Source organism: Pseudopipra pipra, chromosome 19 (assembly GCF_036250125.1).
Source record: "Pseudopipra pipra isolate bDixPip1 chromosome 19, bDixPip1.hap1, whole genome shotgun sequence".
Classification (NCBI taxonomy): Eukaryota; Metazoa; Chordata; class Aves; order Passeriformes; family Pipridae; genus Pseudopipra; species Pseudopipra pipra.
In genome coordinates this window covers 10,382,129-10,405,182 of record NC_087567.1, presented here as the reverse complement: position 1 = coordinate 10,405,182, position 23,054 = coordinate 10,382,129, and the positions used below count along the sequence as shown (strand labels likewise).

At 45.9% G+C, this 23,054-nt stretch overlaps 1 protein-coding gene across 2 annotated transcripts in view; it reads left to right on the top strand.

Annotated features, from left to right (window-relative positions):
* Positions 1-21,766, top strand: part of ABCA5 (ATP binding cassette subfamily A member 5) — a 36,710-nt gene extending 14,944 nt beyond the window's left edge. For both annotated transcript variants that reach the window (XM_064676130.1, XM_064676129.1), the window contains exons 12-40: positions 214-272; positions 775-885; positions 1,412-1,587; positions 1,964-2,083; positions 2,880-3,018; positions 3,158-3,248; positions 3,480-3,619; positions 5,178-5,297; positions 6,334-6,535; positions 6,771-6,940; positions 7,806-7,939; positions 8,892-9,029; positions 9,680-9,793; positions 10,043-10,213; positions 11,068-11,181; positions 11,429-11,566; positions 12,328-12,402; positions 12,906-12,997; positions 13,488-13,614; positions 13,712-13,829; positions 13,935-14,026; positions 14,176-14,351; positions 14,889-14,964; positions 15,046-15,140; positions 15,662-15,781; positions 15,992-16,141; positions 17,059-17,138; positions 17,379-17,434; positions 18,274-21,766. In XM_064676130.1, the coding sequence (XP_064532200.1) occupies positions 214-272; positions 775-885; positions 1,412-1,587; positions 1,964-2,083; positions 2,880-3,018; positions 3,158-3,248; positions 3,480-3,619; positions 5,178-5,297; positions 6,334-6,535; positions 6,771-6,940; positions 7,806-7,939; positions 8,892-9,029; positions 9,680-9,793; positions 10,043-10,213; positions 11,068-11,181; positions 11,429-11,566; positions 12,328-12,402; positions 12,906-12,997; positions 13,488-13,614; positions 13,712-13,829; positions 13,935-14,026; positions 14,176-14,351; positions 14,889-14,964; positions 15,046-15,140; positions 15,662-15,781; positions 15,992-16,141; positions 17,059-17,138; positions 17,379-17,434; positions 18,274-18,381 (3,502 nt within the window). In that variant the 3' untranslated portion in view covers positions 18,382-21,766. The remainder of the gene's footprint in view (positions 1-213; positions 273-774; positions 886-1,411; positions 1,588-1,963; positions 2,084-2,879; positions 3,019-3,157; positions 3,249-3,479; positions 3,620-5,177; positions 5,298-6,333; positions 6,536-6,770; positions 6,941-7,805; positions 7,940-8,891; positions 9,030-9,679; positions 9,794-10,042; positions 10,214-11,067; positions 11,182-11,428; positions 11,567-12,327; positions 12,403-12,905; positions 12,998-13,487; positions 13,615-13,711; positions 13,830-13,934; positions 14,027-14,175; positions 14,352-14,888; positions 14,965-15,045; positions 15,141-15,661; positions 15,782-15,991; positions 16,142-17,058; positions 17,139-17,378; positions 17,435-18,273) is intronic.
* The last annotated feature ends 1,288 nt before the right edge of the window (positions 21,767-23,054 follow it).

Below are 23,054 nucleotides of genomic sequence, written 5' to 3'. Positions count from 1 at the left end.
AGAAGGTGATCAGAAAAAGCTTTCTGATACCAGGGTGGAGATGGGCAGAGCTCATCAAGATGTCCTGTCTCTTGACATGCCTTGATGGGTCTTGAACGTGTCTGGTGCCACTTTGATCTGATCATCTTGTTGTGACTGTTGCCAAGTATTGATCATTCAAAATGACATACAAAGGTCCTGAAACAGTTTATACAATGACATGTCTTCTTTCAGAATCAGCTGTGTTCAGAAAACATTCAGGAAAAAGGGGGAAACTGTGGAGGCTCTCAGAAGTAAGAACATTTTAGTTTTTTAGCTGCTTGTCAGATGCAGAGGAGCAATAGCTGAATTGCTGAGTGATCTTTTGTGTTTCAGTTCAGGCTTTTTGGTTTCTTTTAGAGGGGTGGGACCTTGGAGTGTGAATGCCAGATGTGCCTGTGTGTGTATTCTCTCACAGCTTGGGCAGTAATCTTTAGAACAGTACCCCAAGAAGTGAACCCTTATCACTAAGGAAAGCCTACTGGTATCATCCCTGTTATTCCTCCTCTGCCCTTGTGGTGATATGATGTTCCCTGCCCCTTCTCCCTGATATTTTCATTTTGTTTCCCTGTGTGGCTTTTAGATGTGGGTGCAGGGCCTATCCCATGGCCAGCCATGGAGGTAAGGTGTGCCCCCAGCAGAGTGTGAATGCATACCCCATATGTTAGTATTTGAATTTACCTCTGCCTTGGGAGCTGGCTCCAGGTGCTGGGAGCACATCCCTGACATCTCCTCTTCCTCTGCCCCGGGGAGCAGATTTGTCCTTTGACATCTACGAGGGTCAGATCACGGCTCTGCTGGGGCACAGCGGCACCGGGAAGACGACGCTGATGAACATCCTCTGTGGGCTGTGCCCACCCACGGATGGTGAGTCCTCAGGGCTTTTGGGTGCCCTGCTTTCAAAACCAAAGCTCGTGATCTTTATTTCAGGGTGCACCAAACTTTGAAACAGAATCATAGAATCCCTGGGTGGTTTGGGTTGGCAGGGACCTGAAAGCTCATCTCATTCCACCCCCCTGCCTTGGGCAGGGACAGCTTCCACTAGCCCAGGTTGCTCCAAGCCTCATCCAACCTATCTTTGAGCACTTTCAGGGATGGGGAGTCCACAACCTCTCTGGACAACCTGTGCCAGTGCTTCACTATCCTTATAATAAAGATTTTTTTTCTAATATCTAATCTATCCCTGCCCTCCTTCATCTTAAGGTCTTTCCCCCTTGTCCTGTCACTCCCTGCCCTTGTGAAAAGTCCCTCTCCAGCCTTCCTGTAATGCCCCCTCAGACCCTATAAGGTCTCCTAAAGTTCACCTTCAATTCATAGCCACATTCACCTGCTCTCTGGCTGTAATGACCTTCTTCCTTGATTGCTCCTGGATTTGTTTTAATTCTTGTTTCAGGGTTTGTCTCTGTCTATGGGCACAAAGTCTCCGAGATCGATGAGATGCTGGAAGTGCGGCAGATAACGGGGGTGTGCCCTCAGTCTGACATCCACTTTGATATTTTAACTGTGGAGGAGAATCTCTCCCTCTTTGCTGCCATTAAGGGAATCCCTCAGAATGATTTGATACAAGAAGTAAGTCATCTGGGCACAGGTGTTGTCTTATGTGTTCACTTCTAACCTGTAAATCAAAATATCCTTTTAGACAAGTGTGGAGGGAAATATTATTTTATGGTACAGTAGACAAGAGGTACAGATATTTTGGCAAAGATAAACTGTTAATTTTTCCTAGGAGATTAAAATGTTCATGGCAAAACTTTAAATCCTGGCATTTGGGTTCAAGCATAGGCACCTTTAAACTTTGTATGCACAGGTTGTGCAGTTCACATACAGAATAAACTGGGAATTAGCAGCAGTTAATTTGAATGTTAATTCTTCATAATCTGGTTTAAAAACACTTTACAGATTTATTTTTTTCTAAGACAGTAAATGTGTTTCTTGTGTTTTCAAGGTGCAGAAGGTGTTGCTGGATTTGGAGATGCAGCCCATCAGGGACAATCAAGCTAAAAAACTAAGTGGGGGGCAGAAGAGGAGGCTGTCAGTGGGAGTTGCTGTTCTTGGGAACCCCAAGGTGAGAGTGATGGAGTTGTTCCCAGCTTGGCATCACTGTTACATTGATGGTTTGGTGTCTCTTGTCTAAACTAATTCATATATATAATAATATGTAAGATGCAGTAATTGTTACTCTCAGCATCTGTTGCTCCTTTTTTTTTTTTCTTCATTTATGACTTAATTAAAACAACTTTAATGACTCAACCTTTGTGCTCGAGGCTGTTAAAGGCTCAGGTAATGGCAGTAACTCTGGATTTGATCTCTTTGGGAAATAAACAGTGTGACAAGTTTTCTGTAACTTCTGGCAGGTAACATTTAGCCCCCAACAGTCAAATTGTTGGATACTTTCCTCACAAAGCCATCCAGGAGCAGGAATGGAGCCAGAGAGCTCTTTTGTGTTCCAGCTCTGTAATTTCTGGCCTGTGAGGATGGGGATTGCTTTGAGATCTGTATTTAAAAATGATGTGTGTGACAGTTCCTGGGGGTTTTAAAAGCAGGTGTGTGTATTTAACCACCCCTTAGGAGAAAAAGCGAATCCACAGCTAAATTGTTAATTCTAATATGTAATTGTGTTAGAACCAGAATAGAACAGACTATGGCATTAAGTTATTACAGGATTTTTCCATTTGTCACAACAGGAGATGGATTTATTCAAAGTGTAGTGGCAGCAGCTGCATTACTTAGTGTGGGATGTTCCTTATGTGTTTTAGAGGAATAACTAACAGGCTTCAGACAAAACCCCCTGGATCTGCAGGGATTCCTGAGGTCAGTGCACATGGATGTGGCTTTGAAAACACTCTTGGTTTTGCCCCAAGGTTTTGCTGCTGGACGAGCCCACGGCCGGGATGGATCCCTGTTCCCGGCACATCGTCTGGAACCTCCTGAAAAACAGGAAAGCCAATTGTGTGACCGTGTTCAGCACCCACTTCATGGACGAGGCAGATATCCTGGCTGGTGAGATCTTGTGCCACCCTGGGTGCCAGCCTGGGGTGCCAAACCACAGAATGCACGTTTGTTTGAAATATGTCATTGAGTTTTGGGGGAAATTCTCCATCTTCTGCTTCAAAGGGGCCTTCTTGACTTCTGTGTCTAGATCGTAAAGCTGTGATTTCTCAAGGGATGTTGAAGTGCCTCGGATCTTCTCTCTTTCTCAAAAGCAAGTGGGGAATTGGCTACCGCTTGAGGTAAGTGTTTTGTGGTATTTATGTGCCATCAGGTATTTTCTTTTTATTGTTTTCTGTTGCAATCTCTTAAGATAGCACCCTCTGCCCCCTCAAAAAAGAAAATCCTTTTATCATCTTGAATGATAAAATTGAGTGTTTGGTGACTGTGGTGCCCTGCTGGCTGATTGTTGTGGTGCAGTGTCAGGAGGAGGTCAGGCTTTAACCCCCCAGTTTTTGGGGCTGTGTTTTTAGCATGCACATCGATGCCTATTGCAACACGGAAGCTACGACCTCTCTGATCAGGCAGCACATCCCTGCAGCCACCCTGATCCAGGAGAATGATGAGCAGCTCGTGTACACCCTCCCCCTCAAGGACGTGGACAAATTTGCAGGTATTGATGAGGTTTTGTGCTGCAGGGATGAGTGGCTGCAGAGGGGAATTCCATCAGGCGTGGCTGTAGCTGCACCTCTTGGTACAGTGTCAATTCTGCAGTTATCTGTGTTTATATATGTTATTATTTGTCTGATGGTGAATCAGTGAGGTCTTTCTCAGTTGAGTGAGGACCTTGTTGCCTCCTCCAGGGGGGCTGTGGTGTGTCAGAGGGATGTGGGTACCTGACAGCAAGTGCTGGGCTGATGCCTCTGTGGTGAAGAGACCCTTTCACCCGACCATCCCTTTGTCCTGCAGAAGCATCATCTTGTTGCAGAGGGTTTTAATGGGCCAGGCTGGCCTCCAGTGGGAATCCAGCAAGCCCCAAATCCTACAAAAATCAGCAACCCTTGTGTGAGCTGCAAAGAGCATCATCATACTCAAAAGCAATCTGTGAAAGACAGTAAAATGATAACCTCTAGAACAGTAATGCTATCTGTGTCACTGCCTTAAAATTCAGTGATGAGAGGGAGCATGGAGCAGATGTGAGGATTTCACTAGATGGCAGCAATTATCTGATCAGTCCTGTGCAGAGCTCCTTGTTCACCTCCCAGAAATAAATGGAATAAACACTGTGTCCTCTGTGCCATGTGGAAAGCGAAGGGAGAATCAACACCAATGGGAATATGCAGCTGATATTTCATAAGTGGTTTTTTTTCCCCTGCTGCATTTGAGTTAATAATTTATTAGCCTTGCCTTTAGCAACCACATCGTGTACTTTTGAAAACAGGCACCTTTTATGTAAGATGGAATCAATTCCCCCAAACTGTTGCAAGGAGAAGCCAAGGTTGGGAATGTGCCTTGGTCAGTGGGGCAGAAGAAATTGCAGAGATTAGAGCAGCAGCATCAGGGATCCAGCTGCTCTTCCCATTTTATACATTAGCATTTCCCTTCAGCCTGACCTTGGCTCTAAGCTCCTCATTTTAGGTCCTTTATTTTATAGGACTAACAAGAGCCCAATAGCATTTTTATCCAGGGGTATTAATTAGTGCTCTCTCTGAACCTCTTGTTGGTCCTCAAGCTCTGCTTCCTGCCCAGTTAACCTTGCTTTATACATCTGGGAATTCTTTTTATATGCATAAAAGTGCGTATCTTATATAGATATCCAATTACTCAGTGGTTTTATTTGTAAAATCCCTTTGTGCCTGGGCAGGGATTTAGATAGGATGACCTGTCCTGCAGACCCTGGGTATGATGCTACCAGGAGAGGGGCTCCTGAAGCTGCCCAGAGGCAGATCTCAGCCCAGGAGCTTTAGGATGCTGAGGTGGTTTCATCAACACCACAGCTTCAGGAAAACCTGCCACATTTCCCTGACCACAGAGATTGAAGTTTGGTGCTAAAAGGAGCTTATCCCAACCTTGATTCTCAAGCCATGACCTGCATCTTCATCTTTAAACATCGATATTTCTATGTTAGTGCTTTTTCCAAGGCTTTAGGGATGTGTCTGGTGTGCTTGGAGCTCTCTCAGGAGGTGGTGGAGCACAGCTGCAGAGTTGTTATGTGTCATGTCTGTCCCCAGGCTTGTTTTCTGACCTGGACACCCACTCCCACCTGGGTGTTATCACCTACGGCGTGTCCATGACCACGCTGGAGGACGTCTACCTGAAGCTGGAAGTTGAGGCAGAGATCGACCAAGCAGGTGGGGTGGGCCAGGAATGTTCTCTTGGTTTAGTTTAGTCTCATGTTTGTTTTAATCTCAGTTAGTATGGAATTGTCACTGCCAGCAGGAGGTAAGAGTAACAACTCCTCTCCCAAGGTGCTGCAACAAGGTGGGGCTCCTTTGGCCTCGTAACGTTCCAGGCTGTTGAAATATTTAACATGAAAACCGGGAAAAAGCAGTGAATTGGGCAGGAGGTGGTTCTGGGAGGATCCAGGGGAAAAGCTTTTCACTTATTAATTTTTCATCCAGCACTCTTGCATCTGACTCCTCTGCTTTACAGCCACACATTTAATGGCTTGCTTTTTTAAAATGTCCTTTATTTTCCTAATGGACTTTTTGCTTTCAAGAATTTATAAATGCACAGCGTGAAATTAATTTCCAACTTTCTGCAACATTAGTGGCTGCACTTAAGGCTGAAACAGCTCAACTTGTCTCAATTCTCCTCCTTTGGAATTAACTTTCAATTCAAATGATAAGCTGAATAGGCTTAATATTATTCCAGAATGAATAAATTCTTTTTTTTTATGTTAACTTTAATCATTTAAGCTATTTTCATAATTCTAAAGCTTTCTGTGTGATACAGATTTACTAGTATAAGTAAGTATATATACTCTATAGTGTATATATAGTATACTGATATATAAACTTACTAAGTAAGTAGAATTACTACCCTGCTCCACAAAGTTTGTGTGAGTGTGGGAGGGTTTAACAGCTGAATATGCTGGTGCTAAATAATACAGGTGCATACACAGGCCAGTGGTATGAAATTGGGGCAAGTCTGCACCTTTTGAGTGGTAAAAATTTGTCATCTGCCTTAAGTATGTGCCATATGTGTGATGGGGGTGGATCAGTGTCAGTGACCTTGGGATTAAGTTGAGAAATTGGGGTGGGATGGGATAGGATGAGATGAATTCTTCAGTAGGAAGGACCACCTGGCTCCTCCACCTCTCCCGTTTCAACCCTGTAGCTCTGTCAGAGCATTGACTCTGTAGAGTTCTCCTCTCCCCTTTTTCAGATTACAGCGTGTTCCATTCCCAGCAAGTGCAGGAGGAGGTGGATAACAAATCCTTGGATGACATGGAGCAGAGCCTGCTGATGCTGTCAGAGACAAAGGCTCCAGCCATGAGCAACACAGCCCTGTGGAAGAAGCAGGTTTCCACCATAGCCAAAGTGCATTTCCTTACCCTGAAGAGGGAAAATAAATGTGTGAGAGTTATGTAAGTATTGAGATACCGAAGTCTTAAAACCTGTTTGAATGACACCAGAGAAAGGGCAGGATTTGATTAATTTTTTTCACATACTTACTGTGTTTTAAATGTAAATATGAAGCTGTCATTTCTGTTGAATACATTCTCTTTTGGGGGGTGAGGGAGATGTTTTAATAACATGCACATAAATTGGGCTGGTTTTCGCTGGATTTTAATGAACCCCAAACTTTTTATTTCTTTTCAGGTTGTTGCTTTTTCTGATATTTCTTGTCGTTCAGATTTTATTGTTTTTCATACACCACATCATCAAAAATTCTGTAGCTGCTATCAAACTTTCCCCAGATTTGTACTTGCTGAAGCCTGGAGAGAACTATCACAAGTACAGGAGTCGGCTCCTGCTGCAGAATTCCACAGGTGGGGGAGCAGCTCCTGTCTCCACCTCTCTCTTCAGTGTAGCTACTTTTGGGATTGGGGACAAAATTTTCCTGCAAGTTAACCCAGATGAACAGTTTCCAAGTACCCAGAGATGACAGAGAGTGAATATCATTTGTGCCATAGGGTTTAGTTCACAGATCTTCCTCCTCCTCCCATATCCAGTAACCTTTTTCTTGCTGTGTCAGAGGATGATCCATATGAAGGAACTGGCCAGAGAGGTTTAGATAATCAGCATTAAAATCCTGCTATAAAACACTTTGGAAAATTTGCTTTTTGTTTCAACTTAAGATGTTTTAAAAGTGCACAGCAGTAATCCAGGCAATGGAAAGGAGCATCTGTTCCAGCTGTTGGGAATTTGTGCTTAATACAATTTACTTTTCCTGCTTTTTTTTTTTTTTTTTTGCTAATTCACTGTTCAACTCAAACCTTGAATATCCTGATAATGCTTGTTGGCAGCTCTGCTCCCTCACTGCTGCACTTGAGTTGCACAAACTAATTGGAGAACATAACAAAAAAGTTTTTCCTCCTGAGTTCTTTGGAGGCTGTTGAGTGGGAAACCGAAATAAAATAATCTGTGTTGTTCAGAATAGCAGAGGACTCTCTGGTGGGCATGAGTGAAAGGAAACAGTGATCTTTCATGGGGTTATATCAGTGAGAAAATGCATCAATAATTTTGTGTAAAATGCTACAAACTGGTGATAAGGAGGGATTTCAAAGTCGTGGAGATGTGGCGCTCAGGGACATGGTTTAGTGGTGGGCTTGGCAGTGCTGGACTAATGATTGGACTTGATGTTTAAGCTCTTTTCCAACTTTAGTGATTCTGTGTTTTCTCTGTTCTTGCCAGAATCGGATATCAATGACATTGTCCACTCCCTTGGGAGCATGAACATACTCCTGGAGATGTTCAATGACAGTGATTATGTCTCAGCTGCACCTCACAGTGCAGCTTTAAACGTGTTTGCCCTTCAATCCAGGCAGGTGAGATGGACAGACTGGCTGGGTTGTGCCCCAAAGAGCCCCCAAGCAGCTGCTGGTGGATGGTTTGTGATACTCTTACCTGAAAAGCAACTATTGAGTCAGAGAATCAAGTAATATTACATGGTATTCCTTATACAAAAGGCCTGAAAAGAGGACTTGTATTAACAGAATGGAAATATTAGCAAAATGAATGTTCTTCCATAATTATAATTACAGTAGGCCAATCAAACTTCCATCCTCCTTTCTTCCCCAAAATGACACAAAAAGCCAAGAGAAATGTTTTATTTCACAAGGGACCTGACACAGGAATTCTTTCATCTTTTTTTTTTTTTCTTTTCCTTGTACTGACTGAATTACACAATCTGACAGAAGTACAATCCTGTGGTGCTCTCATGTGTAAAGAAAAACGAGTTTCATGGATTGTACATGTTCTTTACCATATGGTCACTGAAGGGCTGTCGGGAAGATGTGAGCTTTGGGGTTGTATTTAATCCCCAGCAGAGGAACTGCTTTGCAGTCTGCCAGCTCTGGCTCTTGTTCCCATTTTTGCTCATTGACACTGCTCCCATCAGTGTGCCAGTGCAGCTCCTCAGCTCCTGTAAATTTTTGCCTGTCTGGTTTTTAAATCCATTAGCGAGAACATCCGAGTGTGGGTCCTTGTGTGTTTTGTTTTTGCAGGCTGTAATTGCCTGGAGTGTCATTTGTCATAGTGTCACTGTTCCATAAAACATGCTGGGAATTTATTCCAAATAATTTGTTCTCTTTGTGAACATGACTGTTTTCCTGAATTAGGTTATGTGTTACAACCACTCTGAGCAGCCCGGAGCTTCCTGCAAAGCAGACTCAATTATGCAAAGATTTTTCCCAATGCTCAGGTTTAATTAAGGAGAGCCCTCTCAGGGAATTGCCCTTCGTGCAGAAGAATTAATACAGCACATACTTTTCTTCCTAGAATTACGTTTTCGCTGTCGTATTCAACAGCACCATGGTGCATTCCCTGCCAGTTCTGATGAATATTGTCAGCAACCTCCTGCTGCGCAGTTTAAATGTGACTGAGAGCATCCAAATCTGGAGCAACCCCTTCATTCAGGTGAGCAGCACCCCAAAAGTCACCCTGAAACATGGGGTGGGCGGCAAAGCATCCCTGGAGTGAGAGAGGGAATGTAGAAACACCCCACAAACCAAGGGAAAAGCTGGTTGGGATTGTTTGAGACCTTAAGAGGACATGAAAGGTACTGGGGTTTTACTCTGCAGGTTATGGAATTGGAGGAGAAAAGGGCTTGGAAAGAGGATGTGGTGTTGGGAATTAAAGGTTGTACAGGGCTTGGAGTAACCTGGTTTAGTGGAAGGTGTCCCTGCCCATGGCAGGGGCTGGAACTAAGTGATCTCTTAAGATTCTTTCCAGCCCAAACCATTCCATGATCCCATGAAGTTGTTGTGGTTTGTTAGAGGTGACCTGCAGGTGTGGGTCTGCTACCTCCTGTGCGGAGCTGAGGTGGCCTTTGGGAGAGGAGATGACCTGCAGCAGGAGATAAATGCTCTAGAAGTTCATTAGCTATTATTTATTCCTCATATAAATACTCCCAGAACTTCCATGGGTATTTCTCTTCATGCTGCAGCTCAGGTGACGTTGCCATAGACAGAATTTATATTTTAGCATTTACAGTCACGTTCCAACGCTTAAGGTGGTGTCTTGGTCCTGCACATTCTGGCACTGAAGAAATCTGGTTTAAATTCCAGAATCTTCCAGACACAATTTTCAGGATGGAGATCTATTTCGAAGCCGTGTTGCTGGGCATCATCATCACTGGAATGCCACCCTATTTTGCCATGGACAACGCGGAAAACCATAAGGTGCCTCCCAGGTGTTGAGCCAGAGACACACAGGAAGTTAAAAATCTTGGGATTTGGGGGGAAAACTTGAAGAGGGTTTAAAAATAGTGCCCTGAGAGGCAGCATGGATGGGATGGCTGTTTGCTGCCTGGGGTGGAGCAGGTTTGGGAAAAGCTAAAATTGGCAGTAACCGGGTAACACGGGGCTAGATTAACATGGCACTGATTTTAATTACTGTGCAATTAACACTGTTTTCTTCTCCTGTTGCAGATCAAGGCCTACACACAGCTGAAGATTGCAGGGCTCTATCCCTCTGCTTACTGGATGGGCCAAGCCGTCGTCGACCTCCCACTGTTCTTCTCCATCCTCGTCCTGATGATCGGGAGCCTCTTCGCCTTCCACTACGGGGTTTATTTCTATGTGGGCAAGTTCCTGGCTGTGGTGAGTGTGGTGGGGAAGGGAGAGCCTGGTTACCTTGTTTTCTATGAGTGTTTATTTTTCTTGGGTGGTTCAGTTGAATTTTTCCAATGGATTTACGGGGAAAACGCCCAAATAAAGCCTCCGGCGCTGAGGCTGCACCAAAGGCAAAACACTTTTTGTGGGGAAAATTGTTCAGATCTTGGAGTTTCATTCAGAGCTGGAGTAATAAAGCTTTAAAATACCAGCATTTTCCAAGGAAGTGCTCCTTCCTTTTTTCCCTGTTTTCCCAGCCTGCTTTGTGCTCTTTTGCTGTGACTGATAATTGCTCTGTTTGCATCAACGCGCTGCTAATGACAAGGTCACAGTGACTTTGAGCACAGCCCATCTCTGCAGTGAGCTGCAGCATGTGATTCAACTGAAGGCACCACAAGACTTTGTGTCTTTGATATTCAGAGCGGGCTTCCCTGTGAGATTGGCTGTAATTGAGAGGAATCAGCTTTTCCTTGCTGCTTTCCCAGAAGCTCCGAGATAATCAGGTTTGGGATGTGCTGCAGGGCTGGTTCTCTCCCTTTGTTCTAATTTCTACACAAATGCCAAGGTAGAATTCTTACCATTTGCCAGAATCTTGAGGTTGGCATTTATGGGATCCTGTGTTATAAAAAAATGGGGAAGAGTTTAAAGGAGGAAGATTCCTGCCTCTCCTCACACTCTTGCATTTGTGTCTCTAATAATATATGTACCAAGGCAGCAAAATAAATCAAATTAAGTGACAAAGATGAATTCAGAGTTATGTATCACACCAAAGTCGTTCCAGCTGATACTTAAACAAGAAATTCTTGCTTCACATTCCTGAGAAACCTTCCCTGTGTTTGCAGATTTTTTGCCTGATTGGTTACGTCCCCTCAGTTGTGCTCTTCACTTACGTGGTCTCCTTCACCTTTAGAAAAGTCCAGAACACGAAAGAATTTTGGTCATTTATATTTTCAGTGGTGAGTAACTTGACCTTGAGTTGGGATAACAGGGAAGATTGGTGAGCTCCACAACAGCTTCCCAGTTAATTTATTTAACTGTCTGCCCTTAATGCACAGGAAATGTGAAACATTTACTAGCATCTCTGTCTTCCTGTCACATCCTAAATGATAAAAGCTTTAAAAAATATGCCTCAAATTAGTTAACTTATGCTTAGAGAGTCTGAACTGGATGAAAATGGACTTTTTTTCCTTTTCTTTTGTACAGACAGCCTTGCTCTGCACAGTTGTCACTGAAGTGGCCTTTTTTCTGGACTATTACGTGGTAACCACCATCCTGCATTATGTCTTCTCCATCTTCATTCCTATTTATCCCCTTATTGGCTGTCTGATTTGTTTTATAAAGGTAAGGGGGCACAGGGGATCCTTTTCAGAGCACTTGTAGCTGGCTGGGATTGGGTGGGTATCTTTAATGTGTCATCTGTAGCCATTTAGCATGTGAAGAATAGCAATTGCTGGGGAAAAAAACCCACCTTTTTCCTGTTAAGCAAAGTGTTTCAGTTTTAAAATGAGAAAAGCAGCAAGTTTTCCATTAAATTTTTTTCCAGTACTCAGAGGGAACCTACAAGAAAGATGGAGAGGGACTTTTTACAAGAGTGTGTAGTGACAGGATATGGGGGCATGTTTTTAAATTGGAAGAGAATAGATTTAGATTAGATATTAGGAAGAAATTCCTCCTTGGGAGGATGGGGAGGCCCTGGCACAGGTTGCCCAGAGAAACTGTGGCTGCCCCATCCCTGGAAGTGTCCAAGGCCAGGTTGGATGGGGCTTGGAGCAACCTGGGCTGGTGGAAGGTGTCCCTGCCCATGGCAGGGGGTGGGAATGAGATGGGCTTTAGGGCACCTTCCAACCCAGCCATTCCATGATTCTGTGATATCCAAAGGAAAACCACGTGTTTCTCAGCAAACCCCATGATGGGGTTTTGGGAGTTGGTGGGTTGAAACCAGGAGCAGCCCCCGGGATTTGGATGGAGTTTTATCGGTGTCAGACTCGTGCAATCAGAGCAGAGCTCTGAAAGTGCTTGAGTGCCATAACTTAAATAGCTGCTGAAGATTAAATCCACAGCCTCTGGTAGGTGGTTATGTGTGTTTTTTCCTGAATTTTCAGGTCTCCTGGAAAGGCAAACGGAAGAGTGGGGGATACTACGACCCGTGGGACCGGCTGCTGGTGGCAGTTCTGGCTGTGAGCATGACAATTCCATTATCTGCCTTATTTGCCCTAGGGAATTGCTGGCTCCTGCTGGGAGCCCCTTCTGTTCACATCTCTGTTAATAAAGATTTGATCTAGTGCTCAGCACTGCTGAGCCTGCAGCTCCTGCAGCCTGTTGCAGCACGAGCAGAGTCAGTAAAGCTCAACATCTGCTGCCTCAGTGGCCTGAGTAACACTGCCAGCATTAATTCTGATTATTAGGGAGTCTGTGCTGATGGAGCAAGTACTCCAGAGCAGGGGCAATCCCTTGTCTCTCCAAACCCCCCAAATAATTGCCCTTAAATCTGAGCAGACTTTGATTGTGCATCCTCAGACGCGTTTAGTGATGTATTTAACATTCTTGGAAACACCAGCACTCCTGTGGTGGTGCAGAGCTGGAGCTTCTCGTCCCTCATCACGCTGGTGGGGTCACCTTTGGGGTCACCAGCCCTGGAGGGCTGGCAGTGCTCCCAGTAACCAGTGTTTGTCTGCTTCAGCCCTATTTGCAGTGTGTCGTGTGGCTCTTCCTGCTGAGGTGCTTCGAGCTGAAGAACGGAGGGAGGACGGTCAGAGAGGATCCCTTTTTCAGGTGTGTCTCTTAAACAGCCTTTTTTTATTATTTTAAAGCAATAGTGCAAAGAAAGTGCTTTTAAAGGTGCTGCTGGTGGTGAAACCGGAGTGTGCAGTGAAAGGAGTACAATAACTTTCATTATATTCCATCCCAGGGGGTCTGAAAAATTCGTTTTCCTCGCTTCAGTTGTGTGAAATTCAGGCACAGAAGGGCAGAAATAGGGGTTTTTTTTCTTTTTAAGTTATTTCAGTGCAAAATCCAGAATTTTGTAAGCGTGTTCCCTATATAAAAACAGAGGGACTAACCCTTTCCCACCTTATGACTAGAGATGCCATAACCCAACAAATAGCTCAGCACAAAGGTGACACGGTGACAGTCCCTTTCAGCTCCTCCTGCTCTCAGATGAGCTGCAGGAATCTGTCCCTCCTGGGCTTGGCAAACACAAATGGCTTTCAGCATCAAAGCCCTGAGCCAAACCTCAGCTCAGTGTTGTGTTCTTCCCCTTCAGAAAATGCTTTACAAAAGCCAGAGCCTGGAAGTTCCCAGATGTGCCACATGAGGAGAACGAGGATGAAGATGTGAGGGCAGAGAGACTGAGAGTCAAAGAGATCCTGAGCAGCCCCAAAAGTGAGGAGGTAAAGTCCTGCACACCCTCAGGCACTGCCCAAACCCCACATTTGGAGGTTTCCCAGAGCTGCTGGGATCTGCAGCCACTTCCCTTTCCCCTACTAGATGCCAGCAATCCTGGTCAGCAGCTTGCACAAGGAGTTTGATGAAAGGAAGGAATTTCTTCTGGGGAGAAAAATAAAGAAAGTGGCAACAAAACATGTTTCTCTCTGCGTAAAAAAAGGTTGGAGTTTAGTGACTTGCTGTTGAGCTGTTCTATGTACAAAAACAACCCTTGGATCCGTTTATCTGACCTTGTGGGCAATGGTTTGTGTCATCCTTTCTTTAGGAGAAATACTGGGTTTGTTGGGACCCAACGGAGCTGGGAAAAGCACGTTAATTAATATGCTCGTCGGGGAGATTGAACCCACCAGTGGGCAAGTATGTTACATGCTACAAGTTATATAAAAAATTAACTTTTATTTAGAGTTTATTATTATTGTTATTTCGAGCATTCCTGAGTGCAATGTGCAAAACCAGTTTGGAAATCTGTAATGTTCTGGAGCGAGGTCTCTGCGTTTTCCTCGCAGGTTCTGATGGGAGATTATTCTTTGGGGCTGAGCAGTGAAGATGACTCCGTGAAATTTGTGGGGTACTGTCCTCAGACAAACCCTCTCTGGCCAGATATTACACTGCAGGAGCACTTTGAAATTTATGGTGCTATCAAAGGAATGAGTCAGTCTGATGTAAAGGAAGTCGTCAAACGGTGAGTAGTTCATTTTAGAAATCCTTGAGGTTTAGCTGGATTTTTCTTAGGATTTTTTCAGGTTTGTTGCTGGAGGGGTTTTGGCCCTTTTATGGTGTTTTATTCTTCACCCCAAGTGCAATTTCTTTTTTTTTTTCGTTTAAGTTGAATTGGATCTTTCCAGCAAACTCAGCAAGTGTGAATATTTAGGCGAGGAGATACAGGTTCAGCCACACAAAATTCAATTGGCATTTCTAATTTTTGTATATATTTTTTTTAAAGTTAGGAAGTGCTAACAATGACCTTTGGAGAAGCTGCAAGGGCAGGGAGTCCCAGGCTTGGAGCTGTTTCTGGGTTGTCACCACAGGCTCCTCCAGGACGTGGGGCAGGTGGCTTTTATACGGAAGGGCCCACCTCCAATACTGCTTATTGCTCTGCTTTTTTTTGTACTTCCTATACAAATATTTGTAACTGAGCTTTTCAAACGGGGCTGTTTGCACACTGGGATGAGGGGGAAGCTGAACCATCACCCTTTCTCTGGTCCTTCCCCTTCCGCAGCATCGCGAGCGCCCTGGATTTGAAGGATCACCTGCAGAAGACGACGAAGAAGTTGGGTGTGGGGCTGAAACGCAAGGTATGGGGGCTGTTTGGGAGCCTGTGCTCGGGGTCAGCAGCACCACCCTGTCCTCACCCTGCCCCTTTGCCTCCCTGCCAGCTCTGCTTTGCCCTCAGTATGCTGGGAAACCCCCGGGTCACGCTGCTGGATGAGCCGTCCACCGGGATGGATCCCAAAGCCAAGCAGCACATGTGGTGAGTGCCCCCAGGGCCAGGCTGGCCACAGGGTGCTTCCTTGGGAATGTACCTGAATTTGTGTGCATTATCCATGTTAACACTAGGGAGAGCCATAGACAGGGAGTCACAGAATGGTTTGGGTGGGAAGGGACCTTAAAGCTCATCCAGTTCCATTCCCTGCCTTGGGCAGGGACACCTCCCGCTATCCCAGGTTGCTCCAAGCCCTCTCCAACCTGGCCTTGGACATTTCCAGGGATGGGGCAACCACAGCTTCTCTGGGCAGCCTGTGCCAGGGCCTCCCCATCCTCCCAGGGAAGAATTTCTTCTAGTATCTGCTCTAACCTTAAAATATACAAGGAGTACAGATTTGAGTCATCTTTGGGAAATTCAGGTGTTAATTGTTGCCGTGGGAGTAGTGTCAGTCCATAGGTAGAGGGGTTTGTGTTGGACCATCACAGCCTTCTTTTCCTACTAACCCAGGAATTACTGTTACCTGCCGAGTGTTTTGTTCAAGGATGTTTTTTGGCTGTGTTTTGTAGGAGGGCAATTCGAGCAGCCTTCAAAAACAAGGAGAGAGCAGCAATCCTGACCACCCACTACATGGAGGAGGCAGATGCTGTGTGTGACCGTGTGGCCATCCTGGTGTCTGGGCAGCTCAGGTACCACCAGAGCCTCCCCTGGGGCAGGGGGGACAGGGCAGCTGTCAGCCAAAATATATTCCTTTGAAAATACAGCTAGACAATTTTTTTTGTACCTTAAATCCGGAACAAAATTAATCTTAAACTGCCAGAAGGGTCTGTTTGAAGTTCAGCTGCTCCTTGAGTGTGGTCTGACGTGTACAACTGGTATTTTCTCTCTGCAACTGCCAGATGTATAGGTACTGTCCAACACCTGAAGAGTAAGTTTGGCAGAGGATACTTCTTGGAGATGAAACTAAAAGAAACAGCAGATGTGCAGCAGGTGGAGTATCTGCAGAGCCAGATTTTGCACATCTTCCCCAACGCCAACCGCCAGGAAAGGTGAGGTTTGACAAACACGCAGAAAATGATGTTGATAAAAGCCTCTGATTTCTCAGCAGCAACTTGGCACCGGGTAGGGAATGTAAATATTTACACACAGCGAAAAAGAGGAAGGGTTTTGGGAGCCAGCAGAGCCCAGGCTGCCAGGGCAGGGCCGGGAGCCCGCGCAGATGTTCGGCACGGGGGAAGCAAAACTCAATTTCTGCATAGCTGTTGCCTGACAACTTCCTCCTTGGTCAGGGCCTCTGGGAACTGGGGAAAAGCAGAGTCACTGGCCCTTACCTAGAAAAGCCTGAGTGTTCTCTGGGGCATCTCAGAGTTTGAGGGTGGGCTGGTTGGTTTTCCACCAGCAGCTTTCTTTGAACTTTTGCCGTATGAACCCGAGGGTGACTGCTGACGAGTCTCTCCAAAAAGTGCACTGCAGGCATCATATAAGGAGTGTTCCTCAAATGCGGGGGATCTGGAGGGGGGAAAGTTCCCTTTTCAGCAGCAGATGTGTGGGGCAGAGCAGCTCCCTGTCCTGGAATCTGAGCTGTGGGAGCTGCTGCGTGGTGCAAAGTTCCAGGAGATGCTGTGACCTCTAAGCTCATTTCAAAGGAAAAAACCTCAGAACTTTGGGACTTCCAGGCAGCAAATCTTCCGTGAGTAAGCAGAATAGGAATGGTTGAATCGAGGTTGAAGAGCATGTAAGTCATAGAACAGTCTCTGGGGATCTCAGCTGGTGCACCTGGACGTGCATCTCTGAGGTGAAAAACCAGCTGGAGCTGCATCATTCCTCCTGTCTTTACGATCATGATGAGTCAAAATGCCCAAAGGAACACTCAGAGAATGGGTTTAAATCCATTCAGTTGGATATTAATATTTTTACTTGGAATGCTTTTGCTTGAAGCTAAATTAGTTTTGTCTCTTTGTTCCAGTTTTGCTTCTATTTTGGCCTATAAAATTCCTAAAGAAGATGTACAGTCGCTTTCACATTCTTTTTCCAAACTGGAAGAAGGTAATTAAGCACTTGCCATAGTTCACATACATAAATCCTTTTGTCTCCTGTAAGTGACACTTTTACCATGCAGTGTTGCTGCTCCATTTCTGTTCCACATTTATTTAATTTACTTTTATCGTTGTTGTCCCCAACTCTGTTTCTTGTGAAATCACGAGTAAGCACTTGTACCAGCTTAAAATCCAGTTGTGTGAGACAGTGAAGTACCCCTAAATCTGCTCTTATTAATTCTTTCCACAGTAAAACACACCTTTAACATCGAGGACTACAGCTTCTCTCAGGCAACACTGGAACAGGTATGTTAAATGGTATTTTGTGGAAGTAAGCCCTGCCAGGTGAAGGTGTCAGACAGAGGGAAGGGTTAGATTGGATGTTGGGAAGAACTTCTTCCCTATGAGGATAGGGAAGAACTGGCATAGGTTGCCCAGAGAAGCTGTGGCTGCCCCATCCCTGGAAGTGTCCAAGGCCAGGTTGGATGGGGCTTGGAGCAACCTGGGCTAGTGGAAGGTGTTCCTTCCCATGGCAGGGTGTGGAATGGGATGAGCTTTAAGGTCCCTTCCCACCCAAACCATTCCATGATTCTGTGGTGAAGGGCCCTGTGCAGGCCCCTCATCCCCCATGCCTGGCTTTCAAGCCACTGGGGCCACTTTGCTGATGCCTGTGTGGGTATTTTTGGGAAACTGAGTTCCCCTTTTTCCAAAGTGAATAGGAATTGCCAGTTCCCCCTCTCCTCTTTATTCCCATTTTCTCCTTTAAAAATAAGATGCCAACTGCAGTGACTGGAGGAAAATAAATTTGTGGCATTAATGGGAAAGCTGCTCTGATTTATTCTGAGGTCGAGCGTCGCTGTTCATGGCTGAAAAGAGGGTGAAGCTGAGGCTTGTTATTGCTTATTCTTGATTAATTATTGCTGATGATAAATGTCCTTCAGAATGTTCAATTTCCTTTTCACTGTGCTTCTAAAGAAACGAGGTGGGAGGGTACAAGCAAGGAGAACCCCCCCAAAATACTAAAAACTTGGAGATGAAGAGATGCTTTCAGTGCTCCTGAGGTTTTTAGCATGAGTTGTATTTGTGACTGAGAATGTTCTTACAAGGAGCACACGGGGTATCCATGTCCTCTCCCTGTGTTCCAGGTGTTTGTGGAGCTTGCTAAAGAGCAGGAGGAGGAGGACAGCAGCTTTGGCACCCTGAACAGCACGCTGTGGTGGGAGAGGACGCAGGAGGACCGAGTCATCTTCTGAGCTCCTCGTGTCCAGATCTGCTCAGAAGCTGCTGGTGGTGCCAGCAGTGATCCTCTACACACACGCTGGGGCACGTGCCTGGAAAACACTGGAGCTGGGAAGGACAGGGAGAACTGTGTTTGGAAGCCCTGAGCGTGTCCCACCATCCTGGCCTTAGGAATAGCGCCACAGTCGCGGTGTGAGCGTCCCCAGCTGACCTGGAATTCCTCCTCCCCTCGCTGTTCCCTGGTCTGTGTTGGGCAAGAGGACACTGGTCGTCTCCTGGTGTTGGTGGCTGGTGCAGGAGCTCCCACCTGCCTTCCCTCAGCCCTCCCATGCCTGGTGGGTGCCAGAGGTTGGGCTGTCTTAAAGGAGACCCTGCATCTGAGCAAAGCCAGGTGCCACTGGAGCATCCTTCCCTGTGGGGCTGGTTCACAGGGTCCTGCTGTGCCCTGTACCCTCAGCTGGGCACTGCTGCCTGTCCCACAAGGTGCCCTGCAGACACAGCCCTGCAAGGTCCTGCTCCTCCACCAGCTCATCCATCCCTGCTTATGCTTTGAAGATGCACCTGCTTAGAAGAGAGGGGGGGAAACCACTCCAGAGTAACTGCATCACTGCAGAGAGGGTCCTGAATTCCCAAAAAACCCACTCCAGAGTAACTGCATCACTGCAGAGAGGGTCCTGAATTCCAAAAAAACCCACTCCAGAGTAACTGCATCACTGCAGAGAGGGTCCTGAATTCCCAAAAAACCCACTCCAGAGTAACTGCATCACTGCAGAGAGGGTCCTGAATTCCCAAAAAACCCACTCCAGAGTAACTGCATCACTGCAGAGAGGGTCCTGAATTCCACCGCGAGCTGGGCTTGGCGTCTGACCAACGTGAAAATGTTCATTTTACAGGCATAACATGGCACTTGTTGGCACTTCCATTCATTTCTCCTGCAGGTTGGCAGCTGTGGCTGAGCCCTGCTGCCGTTGTGGGTGGCACTGGTGTTTGTCCTGCATGCGCTGGGGGTGGCAGGGGGTGCACAGAGGGGATCTGTTCCTTCCCCCGCCTGGGGAAAGTACAAAGACATAACTGTGTAAGTCACGGGATTTGCAGAGATGTGAGTATTCCTTGTGTTCATTAAAAACAGCCTGATTCTTTCCTTGGGTGTAACAACATGTGTCCTGCCAGCTGCTCTCAGACACAGTCCTTTGGAGATGTTTGCATTCTCCTTGCCAGTGGATTCATAAGTGCACGTACCAGTGTTTCCTAATCCCTCTCTGCTGGGATAGCAGTCAGTAACACAGGGACACTTGCTTTGTCCTAGCCTGGCAATTTGTCACTGACCTTTGTGAAAACCAAGCTCAAATGATCCCAATTCACAGCCTCACCCGCAGGAATGGTGCCTTTTGGTTTGCACAGAAGCACTGAGAGGAGTAGAATAGGTGATCCTTCAGCCTAAGAGATGACAGATGTATGTTGAAAATATTTTTTTGGTTTTTCTACACGAAGATATCATCATTTTATTTTTTTTTTTTAGTTTTATAAGGTGAAATTACAGGTTGCTCCCAGTTTGTTGTGCTCTGCAATGAACAGGTACAGAGATGTGTTTATATCGAGATGTTGGCTTCATAAGTCGTATCATTTATGTCTCTTCACAGTAAAGTTAGAAAAGATCTTTTGTTTTTCTTGTGAAAACTCAAAAAACTGGGTTAAGGTGGAGTTGTCCCAGCTGTTTGTAATTATCAGGCAATGATGTGTGTAACGTGTCTGATAATGGTTTATCATTGTGTTGAGCCAAAAACTGTTTTGATTAGTTTCTTAGTCCACTGTAGGGAGATGTGAACTCTTTATGTACCACTTTGCTTCCTCTTCTTTTGTGCCTGTGCATTGCATATGAATGTGCAGCTTTGGTTTTGTGGTTAAAAACCAGCCCAAGCACAGCAGAAAGCTTGGACATGCCATTTCTTCCCCAGGCAACCACAGCCTGTGGTTCTGCCTGTTTTGGTGAGCCCTGGAAGTGAAACAGAGGTAAAGGGTGGCATTAAAGCACCAGCCTCTGAACTGCAGCTCCAGTGGAACCTTCTAGGGGTGAATCTTCCCTGTCAGAGAAGAAAATGCCCCAAATTTGGGTGTTTTGTTTATTTAGCCCCTGGGCTCCCCAGCCCATTGCTCCCAGCCTGAGCATTTTCCTTTATTTGGAGCAAAGGTGGGACCCAGGATTTTGTCTGGTGGTACTTTCCCGTGTAGGTAGGTACAAGTTCAGTGTGTCTTCTCCAAGTCCCACATTTCTTACTTTGTAAGTGGTGTGTCTGTCAGCCAAGTGTCACATCAGTCCATCAGTGCACAACACGTTCTTGTCACATGAACTTATGGAAGCCCAGTGTGACCTGTGAGCCTTGGTGTCTTCTTTTTGTTTTATTCTTTAACTTAGAGTTAATAGCCTGTAAAATAGTTCTGTACTGTCTGGGTGACAACATCCTGTTTCAGATAGTTCCATATTATCTAACTTTTCAAATGGATCATATGAAAACTTGGGTTAGCAGCCAGATGAGCTCGGTTTGGTGCTGTTGTTTATCCTGGAGGAACCCAGGGGATGGTGGCACTGTATTTGTGCAGCTACAAGGACAAAGATTTTTGGCTCATTTAAGTGACTGTGCGTTTGGGTGGGATCTTTTTTGGCGTGGTGACATCGTGTGTCAGTGGGGGGTAAGATGCCACCCCCAAACATCACTGTCATCCTAGTGTGTTGTGTCAGAAGTGTTTCAAAGCGTCACACAATGTCTGTAATTGCCAGGACAGGGGGGAAACGTGCAAAATTAAACCAGAGAATCCCCTGGAAACACAAGAGCTTTGCTGCTGTGCTTTTGAGTCCCTTTGTTCAGCTGTTATCAGTGACATGCCAAGTCCCAGGTGTACAACACTCACAGCATGTGCTGTAGGAGATAAACTGGAGCCAAGGCAGCTGGATTTGGGGCAAATCCACCCCGTTTGGGTCACCATTCCCAGGTGTGATGGTTTTAGTTATCTTGCGGGGTTGTTGTGAGATAGTAGCTGATGCATCCAAAGCTTGGAAAACACGTTTACTTTGTGGTGTTGTTACAAGGTTGTATTTTTCTATGGAGAATTTTATGTGTCTTGAGTTTTGTTTACACTCCTGAGAAAAGTCCTTATTTAAAAATATCTCTGTATAGTGAGTGAAGTCTATTGCATAGCCAACATCCAGAACTTTGGTAGCAGAAGCAGAAGGAGTTGGGCCTAAAGGTGCCACGTTTGTGATGCTCCTCCTGGTGTTGAACCACGTGCAGTTCATTTTATACACTTGCCTTTCTTTTACCACTTGGCTGTACTTGTAAAGGTGAGGATTTTCCTTTCCCTGCAGAAAGTACTAGCGAAATAAAGATGGGTTGGATTGTTAAACGCTCGGCTTTCTGTCATGTGTGTGTTTTGCCAGAAACAAAGGGGTTGTTTTCAAAAGCTTTGGCTGTTCTTGGGCTTCAGGTGAGTGGGCTCAGGCAGAGCGTGGGGGGCCCCAGAGCTTGGCTTGGCTGGGAGGGCAGACTGTGTATTCTTAGCTGAATTTGGGGAATTTTTCAGGATTGCAACACTTGGGATTCGACCTCCCGCGGTTGTCTCCCGTTTTGCAGCCGGATTGATTCATCCCAACTTGGGGCTGGAAGTGCCCCCCCGGCAGCTGTGCGCTCCTGGCACGGCACGTCCTGCATCTGCAGGGATGAATCACCTCCAGCCACTGGAAAATTAACCCCACTGAATAAAAAATAGTTCATTTTTCTGGTTGGAGCTGTGCCCCGGGCGAGCTCGCTGGGTGGGTGAGTGGGTGCTGGCTCTGGGGTGAGGGCCAGGGAGGTTTGGCTGAAGGTGGGACATGGAAACGTGGTCTGCAGGGCTGGAGGACACTGTCTGCTCCTTGGATGTCCTCTGGGATGCTGGCTCCCCAGAGTGACCCTGCTGAGGAGGAGGAAGAGGAGGAGGAGGTCACCTCCAGCCCTGTGGGTCAGTGAAGGGTGTAGCAAACTGAAAGAGGGTTTGTGCTCTCCAGACCCATCACTGGAGAGGAAAATAACCCCAAAGAAATCTAATCTCATTTTGGTGACAGTTCCCAGAATTTCATACTTGTTTGTCTTTCATGGTGTGGAGGGGCAGTGTGCCATGTATTTTTTTTTTTAAAAAAAGCTGTAAAATTAATTCATTCCCTTATAATGCTGCCTTTAAGAGACCTTCAGAAAGTCCCTGATTTAACATGCAGAATTTCTCTTTGATAAGGGTTTCCCGGAGCTCTCGCTGTTCCCTTTTCCTGCAATGCACAGCTTGGTATGTCCCTCTGGAAGGGTCTGGCTCCATTCCCAGCCCTTCCACTCCTCCTGGCAGATGTAAAGGATGGTCCCAAGTCCCCTTCTCAGAAATCCTGTGGAGCATCTGCTTGGGGATTTAATTAATGGTATTTTGTGTGTTCTCCTGCTGCTTTTCAGTGAAGCCCTGAGGGTTTGCCTTGGACTGGGGTCCAGCAGCAGAGCCATTCCCAGTGCCCAGGATGGGAAATCCTAAGAAACACTTTGGAGCAGGTGTTATTTTTATGTTGAAAAGCCTTTTCTGTAGCTGATGTGCAGTCATGCCAGGGCTCCCCAGGGCTGGGTGCTGCCAGCACACTGTGGGCATGGTCAGAAACGTGCTATTTTTTAGTGAAGTG